General features: G+C 39.8%; 3 protein-coding genes across 16 annotated transcripts in view; 2 read left to right on the forward strand and 1 right to left on the reverse strand.

Annotated features, from left to right (window-relative positions):
- The first annotated feature begins 788 nt into the window (after positions 1-788).
- Positions 789-5,568, forward strand: Cnb (centriole duplication and spindle assembly protein centrobin). 4 transcript variants are annotated; one of them, XR_011546166.1, is made up of 10 exons: positions 822-928; positions 1,078-2,706; positions 2,791-2,899; positions 2,968-3,660; positions 3,742-3,968; positions 4,057-4,259; positions 4,359-4,636; positions 4,726-4,893; positions 4,964-5,159; positions 5,248-5,568. XR_011546166.1 is itself a non-coding variant. In XM_070661379.1 (9 exons), the coding sequence occupies exons 1-9, from the start codon at positions 862-864 to the stop codon at positions 5,048-5,050; spliced, it is 2,616 nt and encodes an 871-aa protein (XP_070517480.1). In that variant the 5' UTR covers positions 789-861; the 3' UTR covers positions 5,051-5,212. The 4 variants fall into 4 exon arrangements, 3 of the variants coding, with proteins under 3 accessions (XP_070517480.1, XP_070517454.1, XP_070517469.1); XM_070661379.1 differs by lacking the exon at positions 5,248-5,568 and having other exon boundaries at positions 789-928; positions 1,923-2,706; positions 4,964-5,212; XM_070661353.1 differs by lacking the exon at positions 5,248-5,568 and having other exon boundaries at positions 4,964-5,212.
- A 348-nt stretch (positions 5,569-5,916) lies between these two features.
- On the forward strand, positions 5,917-8,474 carry Karl (lipocalin/cytosolic fatty acid-binding protein Karl). Its single transcript, XM_070661810.1, has 4 exons — positions 5,917-6,335; positions 7,204-7,432; positions 7,721-7,892; positions 8,199-8,474. Exons 1-4 carry the CDS (start codon positions 6,048-6,050, stop codon positions 8,353-8,355), a joined length of 846 nt encoding a protein of 281 aa, XP_070517911.1. The 5' UTR covers positions 5,917-6,047; the 3' UTR covers positions 8,356-8,474.
- Cask (peripheral plasma membrane protein CASK) overlaps positions 8,383-17,874 on the reverse strand; it is a 141,484-nt gene continuing 131,992 nt past the window's right edge. For 8 of the 11 annotated variants that reach the window (XM_070661393.1, XM_070661401.1, XM_070661417.1 and 5 more), the window contains 7 exons: positions 15,669-15,906; positions 13,987-14,043; positions 12,420-12,539; positions 12,154-12,270; positions 11,950-12,057; positions 11,559-11,734; positions 8,383-11,478 (listed from right to left, as the gene is read on the reverse strand). In XM_070661393.1, coding sequence (XP_070517494.1) covers positions 11,299-11,478; positions 11,559-11,734; positions 11,950-12,057; positions 12,154-12,270; positions 12,420-12,539; positions 13,987-14,043; positions 15,669-15,906 — 996 coding nt within the window. In that variant the 3' untranslated portion in view covers positions 8,383-11,298. The remainder of the gene's footprint in view (positions 11,479-11,558; positions 11,735-11,949; positions 12,058-12,153; positions 12,271-12,419; positions 12,540-13,986; positions 14,044-15,668; positions 15,907-17,874) is intronic. The other 3 variants (XM_070661435.1, XM_070661444.1, XM_070661463.1) reach the window with 1 other exon arrangement.

Below are 17,874 nucleotides of genomic sequence, written 5' to 3' on the forward strand. Positions count from 1 at the left end.
CTTGTTACGTGCGAAACTTATTCGCTATTAATAATTAATTCGTTGTAAAAATAAATATTAGATGGTGAGTAAAAAAGATACAGAGAAAGAAAGAGAGAGAAAGCGAGAAAGAGAGAGAGAAAGAGAGAAAAAGAGGAAGAGAGAGAACTGAGAGAAGGAGTGAGCAGAGAGAATAATTTCTCTTAAATCCAAAAATAGTGTGAGAGGAATAAGATAGCGAGTAAGAGAAAGGGAGAGAAAAGAAGATGAGAAAAGCCAAAGGCAGATATTAAAGGGTCATATCAAGATTGGTTATGGAATAAGAAGGCTATTTATTTAGGATATAACTAAATGGTCTGTTTTAATGTGTCACGGGCTACACGTACTGTACTATAATATCTAACAATAAAGTATTTTGTTTGCTTCAAGAATCGTTACATCATATTCACTCTCGTCATTGTTGCAAATTTAAATTTTTAGAGATGAGAAATAAATTGTTCACTTACCCAACAACCGCCAAAGCTCAGGCAACACACAAGAAGTAACAGGAGTTCGGAACGAGCGGAATCATCCTCTTTTTCTTCTTCTTCTTCTTTTTCCATTCTGGAAGCACTGGCACTCGACCTCCGAAATTTTCAATCTGGTTGGATACCGTCAAAGAATGAGTAAGATGGCCAAAGTCAGGACGCCGTTTCCGCCAATTAGACCGCTGGTGCCATCTTCCATCGACAGCGGGAAAATTGTGTTACTCGATGGTAATAATAATGATAAAACAGAGGTTGTGCCGATATTGCAAGGTAATATGTAACTCGAGCTTCCCGCTCGCATGGTCCGCTACTCCGCTTTTTCAGTTACAAGTTATAAGTAACATGGCGCCCACGAATGTCAAGTTCATTGAACAACCGGCATAAGAGTACATACATGTCATCGTTTCCGGAGCGTGACTCGCGTGAGTGTTATTTAACTTTGTTAATAAATATCCGGAGCCGCGTATCTTTATGATGCAGCTTGGCGGCGGACGGAAAAAAGGTTGATCGCCTTTTATAACCTCTCGGGCACTTAATAAACGCTTCGCGTCGCAATCTTACCCTTGCGCAGGCACGCTACAGGAAGTTGAACTTAACTTAACCTTACCGGCGCGTTTACTTCCACGCTGATTGCAAACATTAATGACGGAAGACGCTTAGCAGATACCGGCCGGCTTGTGGTGATCGCCTAATTACTTCCTACCGGCGGCGGATGACCGTTTAGATGGATGATGAGCGAATCCGATGACACAGACGTTCTGCTCCTAATCCCGCCTGATATCTTTCACGTGCCGTCTTCCGAATCCGACAGCAGTTCGAACGGCGGAGCGGACCGCGGCGTCATTTCGGAGCTAGTGGGTCACATGCAATCGCTGGAGTCCCGAATTACCGCAATCGAGTCCAGGGACAACAGCCTGGACGTCTCCACGACGAACAGTTTGCTTAACGAGTCTGCTCAACAGATCTGCAGTGGAGTATTGTGCCCTTATCAACGCCAGACCCTTCCCAGAACTAGATTCTCCGTAAGTCAAGGCGCCAGCCTGCAAAGCACCCCGGTGAAGCCGCGTAAATCTCTGTCCGTTCCCTCGACTCCTAATGGGTGCTCGTCGCAAAGCTGTACTAACTTCCCAAGGAAAGACATGAGGTCTGGGTGCCACCTTCCACCAGCTACTACTTCTAACTTGACTAATACTAATTCCATTCGGGCCAAGCATGACGCTCTATCTTCATACGCTGATTCCTACGCGGTACCTTTTACTTCCTGTGGTACTGGGCTCTCGCATGTCACTGTTATGCCTGCGAAGGACTCCTGCTCGTCTCTTCAATCAAACGAACGTACAAATCATTTGTATTGTAAACCCCACAGTTCCCCGCATTTAACTGTACCTGTGTCAAATTTATCTAACGCGTCGATAGGTCAGCTGCTACACACACGTTCTAGAGTAGTGCAAGAGATGGAGTTATCTGAAGTTGACGAACTGCTCCAAGAAATGGAAGCTACTGAGCTGGAACTCTCGAAAAGGATAAACAGCGAATATCAGTATCGCAACGAACTGCTTTATCCATTATCGTCTACTCAAGCCGTCGATAACACAAGTAGTCAAGAGAAAGAAGCCCAAATCAAGCTCGACACACATCGAAAGCTGGATTTTCAACCATGGGAGAATAAAGATTCTCAGTTAACAGATACTTTATCGATCTTTTCTCCAAAGAAAACGAATAATACATTCCCTGAGACGTCACTGCATAGTGATTTATTCCACTCAAATGAGACTGAAATAGCTAAAATAATTTCTGATTTTAAAACGTTAGAACAAAATTTTCAGCAGCCTAATATAAAATCAAATGGAGCTAGAGCAGAAAATATAAAAAATATAGATTGTTCGTTAAATGTATCAACTGCAAATGATAATGCTAAATCAAAAGAATCAGCGGCAGATCCAAATGCTCCAACGATAGATGACGGAAATACAAGCAGCGTATATAATATGCAATCAAAATCTTCCATTGTAAGTGCAGGACCTATGTTGTATACTAATGAGTCAGTAAAGGTTTCTGGTGTGATACCATCGAACCCATTACAATTTACCAATGGAGATCTTTACAAAATATCGTACAATGAAAATTTACACGATAAAGAACAATCTGACTTTAGTAAAAATTATGCGCATGTTGGAACAAACACAGATTTAAATTTAAGGTACTTTATATTTTAAAATGTCTCGTTGCGTATTTTATTAAATGCTTTAAATATTTTTAAGAAATGTTTTTAATTTATTTACAGAAAATGTCAACGACTTTTATCACTTTCGGATTTTTGGGTATCCAATCCGTCTAGACCGCAAGAAGAAACGTTGAGAATTAAAATAGAAGAGGAAAAACTTCGTAGAGAGGTATTATAAAAATTCAACGTAAATCTATATCGTGAAAATTATTTTTAATAATTTTTTTTTGTTTTTAGCATTGCGAGCATCTAATTCAAGAACTTCAGAAACGTTTGCTGGAACAACAAGAAAAGGTCGCAGTAGCGGTTAGAGTTGACAATGAAAAAAATTTCTTGATATCTCAGTTTCACACATCTTGGTCAAAATTAAAACAACAAGTTGAAATATTAAAAGTTGAACATAAAAATCTTCAAACTAATTTGCAAAACATTGCAGAAAAGCATCAGTCCGAGATTTCAGAATTTCAAGCTCAAGTCAAACGACTGGAAAGAGAATTATCGAAAGCTTTGGACTTGGCAACAGGATATAAAGAGAAGAGTAATACTGTGATCAAAGAGAAAATTGATCTGTTAAAAAATCATGCAGACGAATTAGAAAATTACAAATTATTAGTTCAAGAAGCGGAAAGTCGATACGAGCAAATGAAGACAGAATTTAACAAGCTATTGGCGAAAAATCAACAAAATGAAGAAGCTTTAAGAACTGTACAATCTGAATTGAACAAAGAACGTTTGAAGGGAAGTGAAATACGAAGTGAGATGGGTGTCATTCACAAAGCGTTCGATGCTTGTGAAGCCGAATTGACGATACTCAGACAAGAAAAAGAGAGTTTGCAGCTTAAACTTAAAGAAGAGTTAAATAGAAATTCAATATTAGAGCAAAAGAATTCGTCGCTGCTTGTATCTGTCGATGATGCTAAAAAAGCGGAGGTAATATACCATCTCTTCACATATTAATTAAACTTTATTTTATCATCCATGTGTTTTATTTTGCATTTATTATTGTTTCAGAGATTAGCTAAAGATGAAACAAAGTCTATTGCAGAGCAAAAAGAAAAAATTAGAGCAGAATTACAGGAAGTTTACCAGAAGCAAGTTGACGAGGTGGTAAAAGCGAAATTACAAGAGTTTCAAATGCAACTTGATAATGCCGAATCAGAATTTTTAGAGGAATTAAGAACAAGACAGCAAGTTATAGCTGAATGTGCCGCTAGAAAAATAAAGGACGTTATTGATAAGTTCGTTCGCCATACACGATTTTTATAATAACTTAGTAATATTCTTTATTTAATCTTTTAAGTTATATACGTATCGATTTTTTTTTAGACATCGTTTGGAAATAAATTTGTTGGAGGAAAAACATAAAGAAGAAAAACGATTGTGTGAATTACAATTAGCTCAGGCTTTGCAGAGATCGTCTATGTTAGAAACGCAGTTGAATTCTCAGCGCGCAACAAAATCTCAACTTGCGGAGCGATTGCATTCTGTTATGCAAAAACAATGGCAACAAGCTCTGCATGTTATATCAAGTTAGTTGCATAATGTGTTTGAATTTACATATGATCGTTAATATTATTATGATAATGGTATTAATTTTATTTGTAAATTAAAAAAAAATTTTATTACAGGTAGTAATATGGATAATATTTCCCCAGTTCAAAAAATTTATTTAGACAAATATTTTGACTCTAAGGGTCCTAAAAAATCTGAATCTATGCCAAATTGTTATACAAAACTTTCTCAGGAATCGATCAAACATATGGCTCAGTCGCTAGGGGCACATAATTTAATTACACAATCTCCTGAAGATCAGAATGAAAGTGTAATGACAACAAATTCCGTCGAAAACGCGCCAGCAATGAGTAAAAGTGAATCAAAGGATGATTTTCGAAAATATGTAGAACTGGTGAAAAACAATTAATAATATATTCATGTAATATATTTAATTAAAATTAATAATTAAAATTAATAATAAAAATCTGAATTTTTTTACAGATTACAGACATGCAATTAATGAAAGAAGATCGAGATTCAAAACCCAAAAGGAACATTTCAAGTCCGCCACTAGAGTGTAGAGAAGTACCACGAAAACACCCACATTATTTAAAAAAGGAATTGAGTTTAACAAGTGAGGATAACGTTTCATGGCAACTAAATTCCGAGGTTGGTTTATTATAATAATGATGACTCAATGTGCATATATACAAATAACGTCATTTTTTTTATTATATAGATACACGATGTTAGCGAGCATATGTCTCTTCCGCAAAAAATGCTTACAAAACTGGATCAACAGAAAAACAAGCCTCCTTGGAAATGATATACAGCATATGATGACAGTGAAGGTGTCGACGAGCTCGATTATGCTAGCTGAATTTAGTACAGTGTACTTAATTAGCAATAGTAACTTTTATATGGATCAAATATGAGTATCTATTTTTCAGTAAAAAGAAAATAAAGTAAAATAAATTTTTTACATGTACTCATTAACTTTATTAATTTTTTTATCTTTTTCAGATGTCCCTATTTTTCTATATTATATACTACAAAGCGTGCGCCTTATTTACTATTTCTTTTTAAAGGAAGCTATTTATATTTAATAATTTTCGACGTTAAATATTAATCCGATATCTGAAGCATCTCTTTATATCAACTGTCTTCAAAGTTTTTTTTTGAATCTTTAACTTTTACATTGGTTTTTGCATGTGGAAATACTTTCGTAAGTTATGTTTATCGAACATATAAAGGAAAAGGATGTGTGATAAAATAATAAACTGAATTGATAAGTTTATCATGTGGTAGAAATTCCGTCAGTGCCTATTACGATTTTAAAATAAACCGTTTCGTTTTCAAGAAGAATTAAAACTTTTTATAAATATTTAAATAGCGTAGTATTAAAACATGTATTTTTTTCTTAATACTATCTTATGTTCCAGCGAAACCAGCACGGTCACATCGACGTGAATATAATTCTGTTCCTTTACGGGTCGTCACGATCGTAAACTTCGCGATTCTCTCGCGATCGCGAAAATCGTGGATGCCCGATCGCTGGTGCCTAGTCACATAACGAAGCTGGAGAACGGGACAGCTCGAAGAAAGCGAGGGTCTCGGGGATACGAAGACTGTGTTTTGCTATAAACAGCGATCACGCCTACGAGTCCTGGGCCCCAGCCGGCGCCAGTTACGAGGATTGCACGTGCGGAACAAGTTGCCGATTGAAAACGAAGGAACAGCAAGAATGCAAAGGGAGGAACGTGATAGCGGCCACCCCCTCTTCGTCTGTGTGTAATAGTCATGAGCCGCGCGTCCGTTTCTTCATGCGCTCGGTATGTACATGGCCTCTAGTCGCCGAGCAAGGCTTCGACAGTCGAGGAGAGACGTCGCGCGTGATCCGGTCGGCTCAATACCGTTTGCCACGAGCGGAATCTGAATGCGCGGCGAGAATGGAGCCCGGTACGAGGCGTCATTCGGAATTCCGCTGGCTGACAATAACGCTGTTGGTCATCGGCCTTCTCGCCGACGACGCCAGCAGCGTTTGGAAGAGACGGGAGGATAAAACCAAGTGTCCGAAAGTCAAGGGTATTCGCAACTTTGATATATCTGAGGTATGGAACGTGTATTATTAACTTTGAAACTTTTTTTAATTTTTTTTTTTATGATAAAAAAACAAAACGTACGTTGAATTAAAAAGTTTTTTAACAAGCATTTTTTCGAGATGCATGTCGAATGCACTAACGTTTGCAAATATATGAAATTAGAATTTAGCGGTACTCACCGCTGTCTTTCTTTCCACAGCCACGTTCAGCAGATTTATTTTTAGATTTGATACATATTTATAGGAATACTATTCTGGAGATATATACGACTATTTCCGCTGGTTTTCTTTTGTCATAAACGGCGATGCACACTTTAAGCGAAGTGGATAGTCGATGCAGATGCGTTTAAATTTTTAAATCAGTTTTTGAGATGTCTAAATATATCAAATTAAATAAAATCTTGTACATATAGAAGATATTTAAATGCGCTTTTAATCGAATCGTCTACAATTTCACAAGAGATAGAACCTTTGAACCAGAATATATAAACATCTCGCGATAATCTAAAAAAAAAAAAAAACAACTGTTGAAGCGTCACACGCTTTTATTACGAGTTCAATTAATTCGTTAATACGGTAACGTTATCATAGAAATTCATAAAAAATACAAGCAAAGAACTTCGGTGCTTCGTCACGCCTTAACGTAGAAACAAAGCGATAATCCGAGAGTTTTCTTCTATTGTATTTAACTATTGTGGTTCTAATGCCGCTTGCTGTCGATCACTTGACCCGCTAGTAACGCACACATTTATTAGCATACGTTAGCGCGAATAAAATCGTCATGGCGTGGTAAACTGTTGCACCTATTTCATGCACGATTTCGCGTCTCCGTGCACTCGCGCTCTAACATATACATATGTACTTTGGATTTCTTGCAGTTTCTGGGATCGTGGTACATAGTACAATACTACGCGAGTTCTGAAGAAGCTCTTGCGTACAGATGCATGCGGGCTGAGCTCTCGGTCTCGCACGAAAACGCCGAAGTTACCATGAACTTCACCTACAGTTTCACTGACGACCCCATTAACGAGCTGCTCGTCGGGAACATCACATGGAAAATTCCCTCACCGGACTTACCTGCTCATTGGATTCACGCCGAATTGCCATGTAAGCGCACAATTTTTCCTCGTAACGTCATCAATTTAATAAGTTTTATAATTTATTTGATTTATTGGCTAATTTGTTGATGTTACAGCAGATTCACGCTAAATTACCATGTAAACGTATAATTATTTTTCTTCGTCATGAATTTAATGAGTTGTGTAATTTATCTGATTTATTGACGTTGCATCGAATTCAAACGGACGAAAGTAATCGTTATTACGATAATTTAATTCATTAAATGTAAGCAGCAACCTTTTTTTTAATTCTTTATGTAAATTCGATATTTTCCAGACGAAGGTGTATACAATACATACGTGTTAGACTCGGATTATAAATCCTGGGCGTTACTGATGCATTGTGCTGAAAAGAGCAAGAGCCCACGATATTTATCCAGCTTCATCATGAGCCGCGAAGCGAGCCTAGGGGCAAACGTCATTTCTTATCTTCGAGAGAAACTACCCAAGTACGTCTGCTTCGATATTATTTCTGAAAATAAAGAATTGCCGAAATGAAATGTCGATACAGTAAATATATATAATCAATTCGGATCAATGTTAATTCTAAAATCTCTTTTATTTCGGAAATATTTTATTACGGCGCTTCAAAGAAGTTTACAAAATTAAATTTAATCGTTTTTTCAAAAGTTTATTAAATTATTCACGCACACCAAAGATGCCTGCTTTATATTAAACAAATTAAATTAGAATTAAAACGAGTATTGGGTTTTCGCATTAACGAGATCGTTAAAAATAAAACTTTTAATACGCAGGTATGACATTGACTTGGAGTACATGTTCCCCATGGACCAAAAGCAATGCAATAAGACGGACAACGCGGAGGACTTGCTTGTACCAGCATTGCCATCGGTTAAAAGAAGCCACGTCGCCAGGAGGCATCCGTTAAAACGAAAGCATAGACGCCAGTAAACCTCGCTCAAATCAAACGCCTCTCCGTTACTTTGGGCTAATTTTATTAATTCAATTAACAACGTGTTATAATATTCTTCGTCTCTTCCTCTTATTTATAATTACATAATTGTAATGAACTGTTATTGTTTTCTTTAGACCCGTCGTCTTTCTCAATATCTAGCACAATTCAACCAAATTAACTGAGACACACGTGCGGCCGGCACGTACGGTCATCACGATCCACGTCGTCACTATCATCATCATTATCATATAACATAACAGTCGTCATCAGATTATCACTCAACGCACCTAATACTTAAGTTATTAGATATGGCAGCTACAACTTATAAGAAATATTACAAAATCACTTGTGACTCATGCTTCTCGCAATCTTTTACGCATACGAACTCTCACACCAAGGCAATCCCTTTTTTTTCCTCTCGCGAGCGTCCTCGTTACTGGGCAAGCTCACGTCTGGCTTCGTGAAGTCTGGTCTGTCGAATGTTGAAGTAATCGGTTCCCGCAAACGCGACATTGCGCATCGTAGTCCTCCCCTTCGTTAATACGCACTTCGAAAATATATATAATTACCGGGCACGTCTATTGCCCGTTCGTGTCATCTTCCCGTGGAAGAACGCATCGCGGGAGGAACGACGCACGAGTGTCTATAAATTCGCCTATATGTTTCGAGATCTTTGCGGCGACCGAGAGAGACAGACCGAGGAAGCCAGAGCTCAGACAGATTCGCGATAAACGTTATCAATCGCCGAGCTGTGCCACGCATATACACGCGCATTCGTTCCTTCGTTCTACGGGCATTATACGTATCACCTATTAGTCTCCTATTAATTCTTTAATATTAATTAGTTATACATTTAATTGTTTTCTTTAATCATTTGTAAATTAATTACCTAATTGTTGAATCTGTATACTGTTAATCTGCACTCGAGTACGTGCGTCTGTGTGTGTGTCTCTGCGTGTACGTATGGCACGTGTGTGCATGTAAGTGGGCAGGTTGTGTGTGTGGGTGTGCATGTGGGATGCGTCGGTGCACGTGTATCTCTACTGGAGAGAAGTGTTGTCCTCATTATTACTTCATATAGCTGGTAGACTATCTATTTATCTGAAATTTACGTTTTATAAATATCCTATAGTAAATCCGCGTTTTCTTTTTTTTTTTTTTTTTCCTTTTTGTTACTTCGTCATTCGATTATGCGCTTTTGTACGAGGGTGTAAGTAATACGAACCGAGTGACATTATAGTTTTGACGTGTGCCCATGTGTACGTGTATCTGTGCGTGCGTGAGTGTGTAAATATGTACGTGTGTAAATGCATGTATGTGTGTGCTTGTACAAAACTCAATAATCGCGTACAAGCACCTCCGGATGAGCACTTGCAGAATTCTCACTGTCGGATCGGTCCGCCGTCCGTGCATTCGTCCGGGGATTCGTGCGGTACGGCTCTTAAGGAAAATACAAGACGGCCAACGCGGCTCGTCGGATGTTTGATTTAGCAGCCGGGGGTGCTTCGTGAGTTCGGGGTGGGCGAGTGCACGGCCGAGCGAGCGAACAACCGAACCGTCTCGCTTCGACGGCGGTTTCGATTGTCAAAAGTAGAAACGTGAGAGAAGCTGGGCGAAAGACAGAGTCAGAGAGAAAGAAATCAAAAGGAAGAAACGAAAATTGACAGGGGAAGATACAAAAGAAGCACTCGCGCATACGCATAGGTCGCCGCGGTGGGCCGCGACGAGAGATGAACACTCGTTAGATATTAGCAGAAGTACTAGACGAAACCGGCGAAGTTCTCTACTGCTTAAAGTTATAGTTAAGTGGCGAACGGTCGGCAGCACGCCAGCCCCTCATTTCTTATTTTCTTTAGTTGAATGAGAAGTGTGGATTCGTTTATTGCGACAGAACTTCATCTACACATATATATGTATACGCACGTGCGTACGTATAAATGTATATGAATATGCGTGTATGTGTTTGTAGCCACTGCCGTGCCGCACGATCTCTAGCTTCTTTTTATTAAATAATTACGATAAAGTACGATAGGAGGCAATTACAGTTTACGGAAGGTCGGTAAATTCCGCAGACAAAGAGTACGAAGTATGCAGTTGCTCGGTTGATGTCCGCGCAAAGTACGAAGCGGCTACTGTTTCTTGTCTGGCTCTTCGCGTTTTGCGCGGTTATTTTTTTTGATACTCACTATCGGCGTTGTCGTATCACTGCTGCACACAGTTCGCGCGGTAAGCGCAAATTGCCTTGAACCATAATAAGAAAATCATGTATGAATTCGCCGAAATCGTGCCAGGAATGTGCCGAGAGAAGTGATAGACTGCGCGGAAGTAGAAGGGAAAGACACGCATTCGTTCAACAGTCTCGTTCAAGAAGTCTTAGCTGGTCAGTGTTGTTCCTTGCTTTTGAATCATTGAAATCTCGAAGGAAAAAGGCGGAACAGAGGGAGGAGGTGCAGGAAAGAGTTGGTGGTCCGCAAAAAAGCGTCCGTTTCTAGACGCGCGTGACGACCTCAATGTCGCCACTGATCCTCGTCGTTTTTTCGATGATGACACGCTCCGATTTCACGGACGCGGCGATGCTCATCGATGTCTGACTACGACGTGTCGCTGATCTTTCCCTCGTGTCCCGCGACCGGTAATAACACAGCGATGGAAAGATTTTCATGAACACACGGTTATCGTATAATCACGCACTTGAATCATTTTCACCGTCGAGCCGATCGGCGGCGGGTACGTTTGTTAATACGTGGAGTACGTCCCACGTTTACGTAGCTGCCTGCGACGTGTTCCTGCTGAACGTCGCCGGCTACCGGTGCCCGATCTTCGCGATGAGAGGACCGGCCGTGGTACGATGACCGTCACGGCGCCAGCGATCACTGCTTCATTTTCGATGAGCCGTTGCAGTCCGTGGTGACAACATGACGGATCGGCGAAGACCGCTGTCAGTAGACCCAAGAAACTGGTACCCATTGGGGTGTCGTGTGGACGCGTTCGATCGCGGCCTCCAGCTGGGCGATCGTTTCGTCGAGGTCGTTGTTTACGATGGTCAAGTCGAAGAAGTGCCCGTACGCCTGCTTCAGCATGTCTGACTCTTTTGCTAGGCGTTCCAGGCTGCCGTCGAACTGAATACGACATTGTGAAATCAATGCATGCCTAATAAAAAATGTTTTATTTTTTTCCGATTAATTATATTCGTACTTACATCCGTAACGTTTGCAAATGCTGGCGCAGCGATGAAGACGACGTAAGGCGCGAACTCAGCAGTCCGTAAAATCTTCAACGCCTGCGGTTCAACATCCAATATGGCCATTTTACCTTCTTCAAAAATTTTGCGAATTGTTTCAAGCTTCGTTCCATACATAGCTTCTTCGTGCGTACCTATTTGTAAAAGAAATATTTCGAATTTAATATTTAATATAGCACACGAATACGTGCTCAATTATCACTATTTACTATTTATTGATATTTAATGTTTTTTTATTATTAATTTATAGCATTTATAAAAATTAATTTATAAATTAAATTATTTGCTCATTAATTGCAATAAATTTCAGTTATTAATTTAAGAGAAAATTCGCGTGGGCATAATTTACCGTATTCAAGATATTCATTGGCAGTTATATCTGCCATCATTTCATCGTGTGCTACGAAATAGTAGTTGCGACCGTTTTCTTCGTCACTTCGTGGAGGCCTCGATGTATCTGTCGAAGGAATACATATTTGACAAGTTTTCTAATAAATGTACAGTCATAAAAAATATTTTAATCAAATGTCATAAAAAAAATTAAAAAACTTACGCGGAATAGGATAGGCGTATTTATCGGGATGCTTGGAGATAATCGTATTTTTTATATGTCGTCGACCGACGCCATGTGCTCCCAATAATACTAAAGTTTTCCGTTGGAAGGCAGGATCTGTGTAAAAAAAAATATTTAATAACATTTATTTTTATTGTATTATTACATTATTTAGTGTGTGGAAAAAATAAGAACATTACATCAAATTACATATATTAAATCAGTTTTATATTAATTTGTGAATCATATAAAGTTGCAAAACTTACAAGGAAGCTTCACGACCTCTTCATAAGTCACCAGATCCAGCTGGTCGAAAACAGCGTTGTGCTTAGCAAGATATTTATCCTTGTATTGCTTCTTTTTCCGTCCGAATATTGAGCAATTTACTGCAAGTAGAAAGGAATCGTTAATACATACAAACGCCAGGAAAGCCAATAGTGGCGTTGTTTCTTTTCGAAAACGTCTTTAAACTTGCAAATTATTGCGCAAGTGTTATGTTACGGAATATATTATCCGTGCCAATTAACGACTTTAGTGCCTTAGTGTCGATGAACGACCAATCTCAAAGAATGATCACAGTTCCGCATAATGAAATAGAATAGCAAAATTTATCGTATCAGAATTGTCAACCAAAACGGTGAATTCGTGAAGATTATGGATATTAGTTAAAAAAAAATCACTGATTTGCGTCGCCGGAAATCGCACGAAGAAGGTACATTGATAACTTCCGTTGCGCAAAGGGTCGTTCACGTTGCTAGAATACTTTTTGATATTACTTTTCCTATACAAGTACTATCGGAGACACATTGCACGGATCGATGTGTGCACTTAACGCTAGCAGTTTTCCGTAACGTCACGGAAGTTAATGCTAACGCGAGGTGACGAGCTACTTTGTGAATATCGACTTTTCGGTCAAGCAAAATCTTGTCTAGTAATGATAGAAAGAATTCATTCAGTCAGCCAGTCTGAAGGAAGCCATGCCCAGAGGCACTCGGGAGTCCTATTAAAAAGGGTGTTCCAGCAGGTCACGAGATGACAATCATGATTAACTGATGCGTGAGATCTTTAGTAATGTGTCGTAATCAGGGATAGTGAATTGCTTTGCGAGTGTTATCATTACGATCACTACTGCACTAAAATACGTATACTAGAAAGGATTTACGACTACAATGTATATCGAAGCTGCGAATGATACATCGCGTGATGTGCACATCGTAATATCTTGCCAAAATCATCTGGACGATTAAAAAATAATAAATAAAATTACGCGAACGTATCTCTGTTTAAAGAGAATGTAGAGTTTATTTTAGAATCTCGAACATTTTTTACACATTTTTAGCAAGATATTTCCATAATATTATTGCTCGCTAACATAGAACAGTTGATTATCGATTGTAAGCCTTGATCGTGCTGCGACATATGCTTGCGAGTAAATTCGTGCGAGATAAGCGTAAGTGCGTGGAACGTTTTGCAACAAACGCATGCATTAAAGCACGCTATAGAAGCTTATTAATTAATCCATTAATTCATACTGCAAATATACCATACTGCCTATCGATAAATAATACCTACGCCTGTGTCATTAAATAATAATATAATCGGCATATTGTCTTATAATGTTTCATGGCGTTGCAGAAACTTTTCACAAGCCTGAAAGATGAAAGCTCGGAAGTAAAAGCATAAGTATCCTTTTCCATAAATCGTCGAGAAACATTTGTTCCACTTTTTGTCTTCTTTCTGTACTAAGGCGTGTGTTTAGAAGCGTAGATCATGCGTCTAAAATTACGTCCTAAATGACTCTCTACACGTGTCTACCTGAAGGCAGAGACGTACCTGTCGAGCCGTCGCAGCCTTCGGTGTGAGAAGAACATCCACCTTCTCCTTCAGCATCTAGCCCCGCATAACACATATAAACAACAGATATATCACTGGCAGCTAATTATTCTCGTAGGCGCTAGCTCTCCATTTGCCTATTCCTAATCCGTCCCCCATGCCAACCTCTCGCGCCGGCAGGCGCATACGTAGAGATATACGGCAACCGAAACTTTCTTGCACGTGTTCTTAAAGCATTCAGCTCTTGATTTGCATACGACTTCAGCAGCCGCGATCTGCAATTAGAGCTCTAATCTGACCTTTAACGCTCGAAGTTGCGAAAGTAGTTTCTTCTATCATCTTCGCGCCGTCCCGTTTGTCATTCGTTACCTGCGTTCTTATTAAAATTATTCGACCTGTCGGTCGATTTTGCGCCACAAAAATAAGGTATGAAAAAAGTCTCGCGATTGATAAATTATTTTCCGCATAGCTCGCCACGTTTTTTTTTTTTTTTTTTTTTTAAATATTTCGTTGCTTCTGCCAGCTTGCTGTAGCAGCATCTCTTTTAAAAAAGATTTATAGCTAAACGCAATGGCATCTTAAGATTTCATGGATCAGTAACTATCCAAAGTAACGATTACGCTTGTGCTTTATTTCCAGCGTCTGGAGATGATAGATGCTTTTAACCAAACGGAACGGCCGCGGGAACGTATCCAGCCTCGAGATTCGAAATCGATGCGAATTTATACTCCACGCGGGGTTTGAATTATAAAATCGATTTGAGCTATAAACGTTCGAGAGATAAAACTCGGTCTTGAGGTGAATTTAATTGCGCGTTTTTCTGTTTCTTTTTTTAATTAAAAAAAAAAAAAAAAAGAGAGAGAGATCTTTGGATGCAAATCGCGCAATTTAGTGAGATGTATCAACACCTGACAGCTATCTATCGTAACGCATCTCATTTAACAGTATAATCGATTGATAACAACGATATCACATGCTCCATCGAAAACCTGTACACATCGAACAACACACAGACGACATCGTGTTTCATCAGCACATTCGTTTCATTTTTTGGGCAGCAATGACTTTGTGAAAATCAGTGGGAATTGAGTGGAGTCATCAGACGTGATTGGATGATGATGGATCGATTGAGCAGCGGTGAAAGAATGTTATACGTGATTATCTTAATCGGCGAAACCCCGACTCTCCGTTTTGCGGTCTAAAGAGATTCTGCGATCTGCTGGAACCAGTGACTACCGCGCTCGTTTTGTTCGAGTTTTTAACCGAAATTGTTCTTATCCTAAATGTTTAATGTCAGAGAAAAAAAATTATTCTTTCGATAAACCTTGAATGAGACCGTCGTTAAAAATACTTTTACAACGAAGTCGTTAAGAAATTTTACATTTTTACGTCGAACTGTTCGAACGAAATAAAGAAAACACACGTTTTAGAGCGATAGTTTTCATACTTGTTTCATCGAATATATTTTCCTTCGCTTTTCGAAGAACTTTGCGTCCATTTCGTGAGATAACAATCTAGAAAGTAAAATGACGAGGAATGATCGATATTCTCATTACGCGGCGAAGGGGAGCGACGTAAGCCGCGAGCATCACTCTTTTTTTACACATTCGAAGTGGTTTTGTGTTCTACGGACGAGCGGCTTCGCGCAAAAAGAACTAACACGAACGGTGAAGTTATGTTACCTTGTTCTTGCTTGTTCTTCTCCATAGACATACAAGCGATGCGCCATTCCTGAAGTTCGGGTGAGGGGATAAGACCTGCGGAGCCAGCCGCGTTGTCCTTCCGCGCCTGCCACCAGTGATGATCATCCTTGCTGATGATCTGCAGGATGTCGCCGGTTTTAAAAGCGATTCCAGCCTGCGCGCAGGGTATCAGCTCGTCCTCCAGCGGATCGTAGTCAAATTGCGCTCGAACGAAAATCTGTTGGTACAGCGAAGACAACGTTAGAATTCTTTAGGGGAGGCTGGCGCGTCGTTATTGCTATCGTTCACCGTTAGACGACGTCAAGGATTTCACTTCGCGCTGACATGTTTGAGAAATTGCACGGAAAACTACTGTACAAAGTGTAAATTACAGCATGTGAGGTAACCGATAAAATAAGTGCAAGTTACAGTGAAATCGTTAACATCCATTGGATTAGTAAGGAGAGATTTAATTGACAACAATAGGTCCCCGATCATGAGACGTGACTAGGATATCGTTCTACGGCTAGATCGATCGCTGATGGACCTACGCAGCGCTGCGCTAGACATAGCGAACGGGTCTATTGCGTGGAAAGCGAAAGATGCGACGTAGTAAGCACTGGCAATAGCTCTTGTAGAGAGTAACGGTACAATGTAGAGAAATGCACGGCGTGTATGTATAATCACGGCAAATACAGCGCTCGCAGCTTCGCCCGAATTGACGTCACACGACGCACAATAAGTCAGTGGGATGCGAGTTCACACGTTGTCCCGACACAACCAGCGATCGACTCGTAGCTCGATTTCGCCACATCGCTTAAAAGTTAGGGTGCAATCAAGGGACACGTGAAACGCGAAGTATTTGAACGAATTATGGAAATCGCTGGTCTCTGAACGTCGCTGTATGACGTTTTACAGTCGGTGCGCAGATTTATTCTTTTTTCTTTTCTTTTTTTCTCTTTTTATCGACTTTAGTTTGGGACCTGCACGGCTCTCACAGTTAATCGATACAATTATCGGCGTCAGGGCGGGAATTCGTCAACAGAAGGGAGGCGGGATGAGGGTTGTTGTGCGAGCTTTTTGTCGTAATGCCGTCAGCGACACGGTTCGGTCATCTAGCGATGCGCAGTACGTGTAAAGGCACATACATAGATATACAATACGTATGAGTGATTCCATTTCACAAGAAGCTCAAGCACTAGTTGCTGCACATCGCGCAAGGACAGACGCACACGCACACGCGCACGCATACCGAAGATATGCACGATGCAGATATGCGCGCGGCCACTACATGAATGTGTGAATAAAGAACGGCGCGTGAGGAGGTATAATGTATAGTAAGTATAATGAACGGTATGGTTGCACAAAGTGACGGAGAGTGACTTCCGGTTAGCACATGGGGATGACAGTACGCACCGGTCGCGAAACAGAGCCGCGGGGATTTTCGATAATGAATAGGAAGACGTGGGACATCGAAAGACGAAAAGGGGTAAAACTCTGTCTCAACTTGGACTCTGTACGAATATTACTTGGCAGGTATTCGCAATTGTATCGGTTTTAATTACAATTAAGATTTTTCCGGACACACCAAAGTCGAAATATCGACAATTCTAAGCTAATTACAAACGGCGTGCGCTAATTAAAGCCACCACCGTTACCCGGCGAATATTTGCGAGGGCGTAACGTATATCGCAGCCCGACGGCCAATTTGCAATGTTATTTCACTATCATCTCTTTACGTTTAATAGTTTAACAATTAATGTACGCGCACCACGCGAGCTTTCGCTCGTAATCTATAGTTGGTCGTCGATCGAATATTCGTACAGGTTTGACATATGTGTAAAAATCTTTATACGTATTAATAAAATTGTGGTTACTCAGGGTTGTCGTTTTGATAATAGTAAATCTCAACAAATATACGTTAAAACTTGATCGTCAGTCAATTAATAATAAAAAAAAATTAATATAGAGATGCTGAATATGAAAAGAATTAAGTGTTTCATGCATATTGATAAAAATTAAGTGTTCTGGAAGTCAATCAACTCGTGGTACCAAACAAAAAGTCAGCAACTTACGTTTCTTCCCGATTTCCGGATCGCAAGATTTTAGATTCCGGAAGTTCCGAATGTGAATTAAACGCGAGAGCCGACGCTCTCTCGCGAATATACCGCGGGATATTAATCGTAATATCCTGTCAAACGTGCGG

This window comes from Cardiocondyla obscurior, linkage group LG01 (assembly GCF_019399895.1).
Source record: "Cardiocondyla obscurior isolate alpha-2009 linkage group LG01, Cobs3.1, whole genome shotgun sequence".
Classification (NCBI taxonomy): domain Eukaryota; kingdom Metazoa; phylum Arthropoda; class Insecta; order Hymenoptera; family Formicidae; genus Cardiocondyla; species Cardiocondyla obscurior.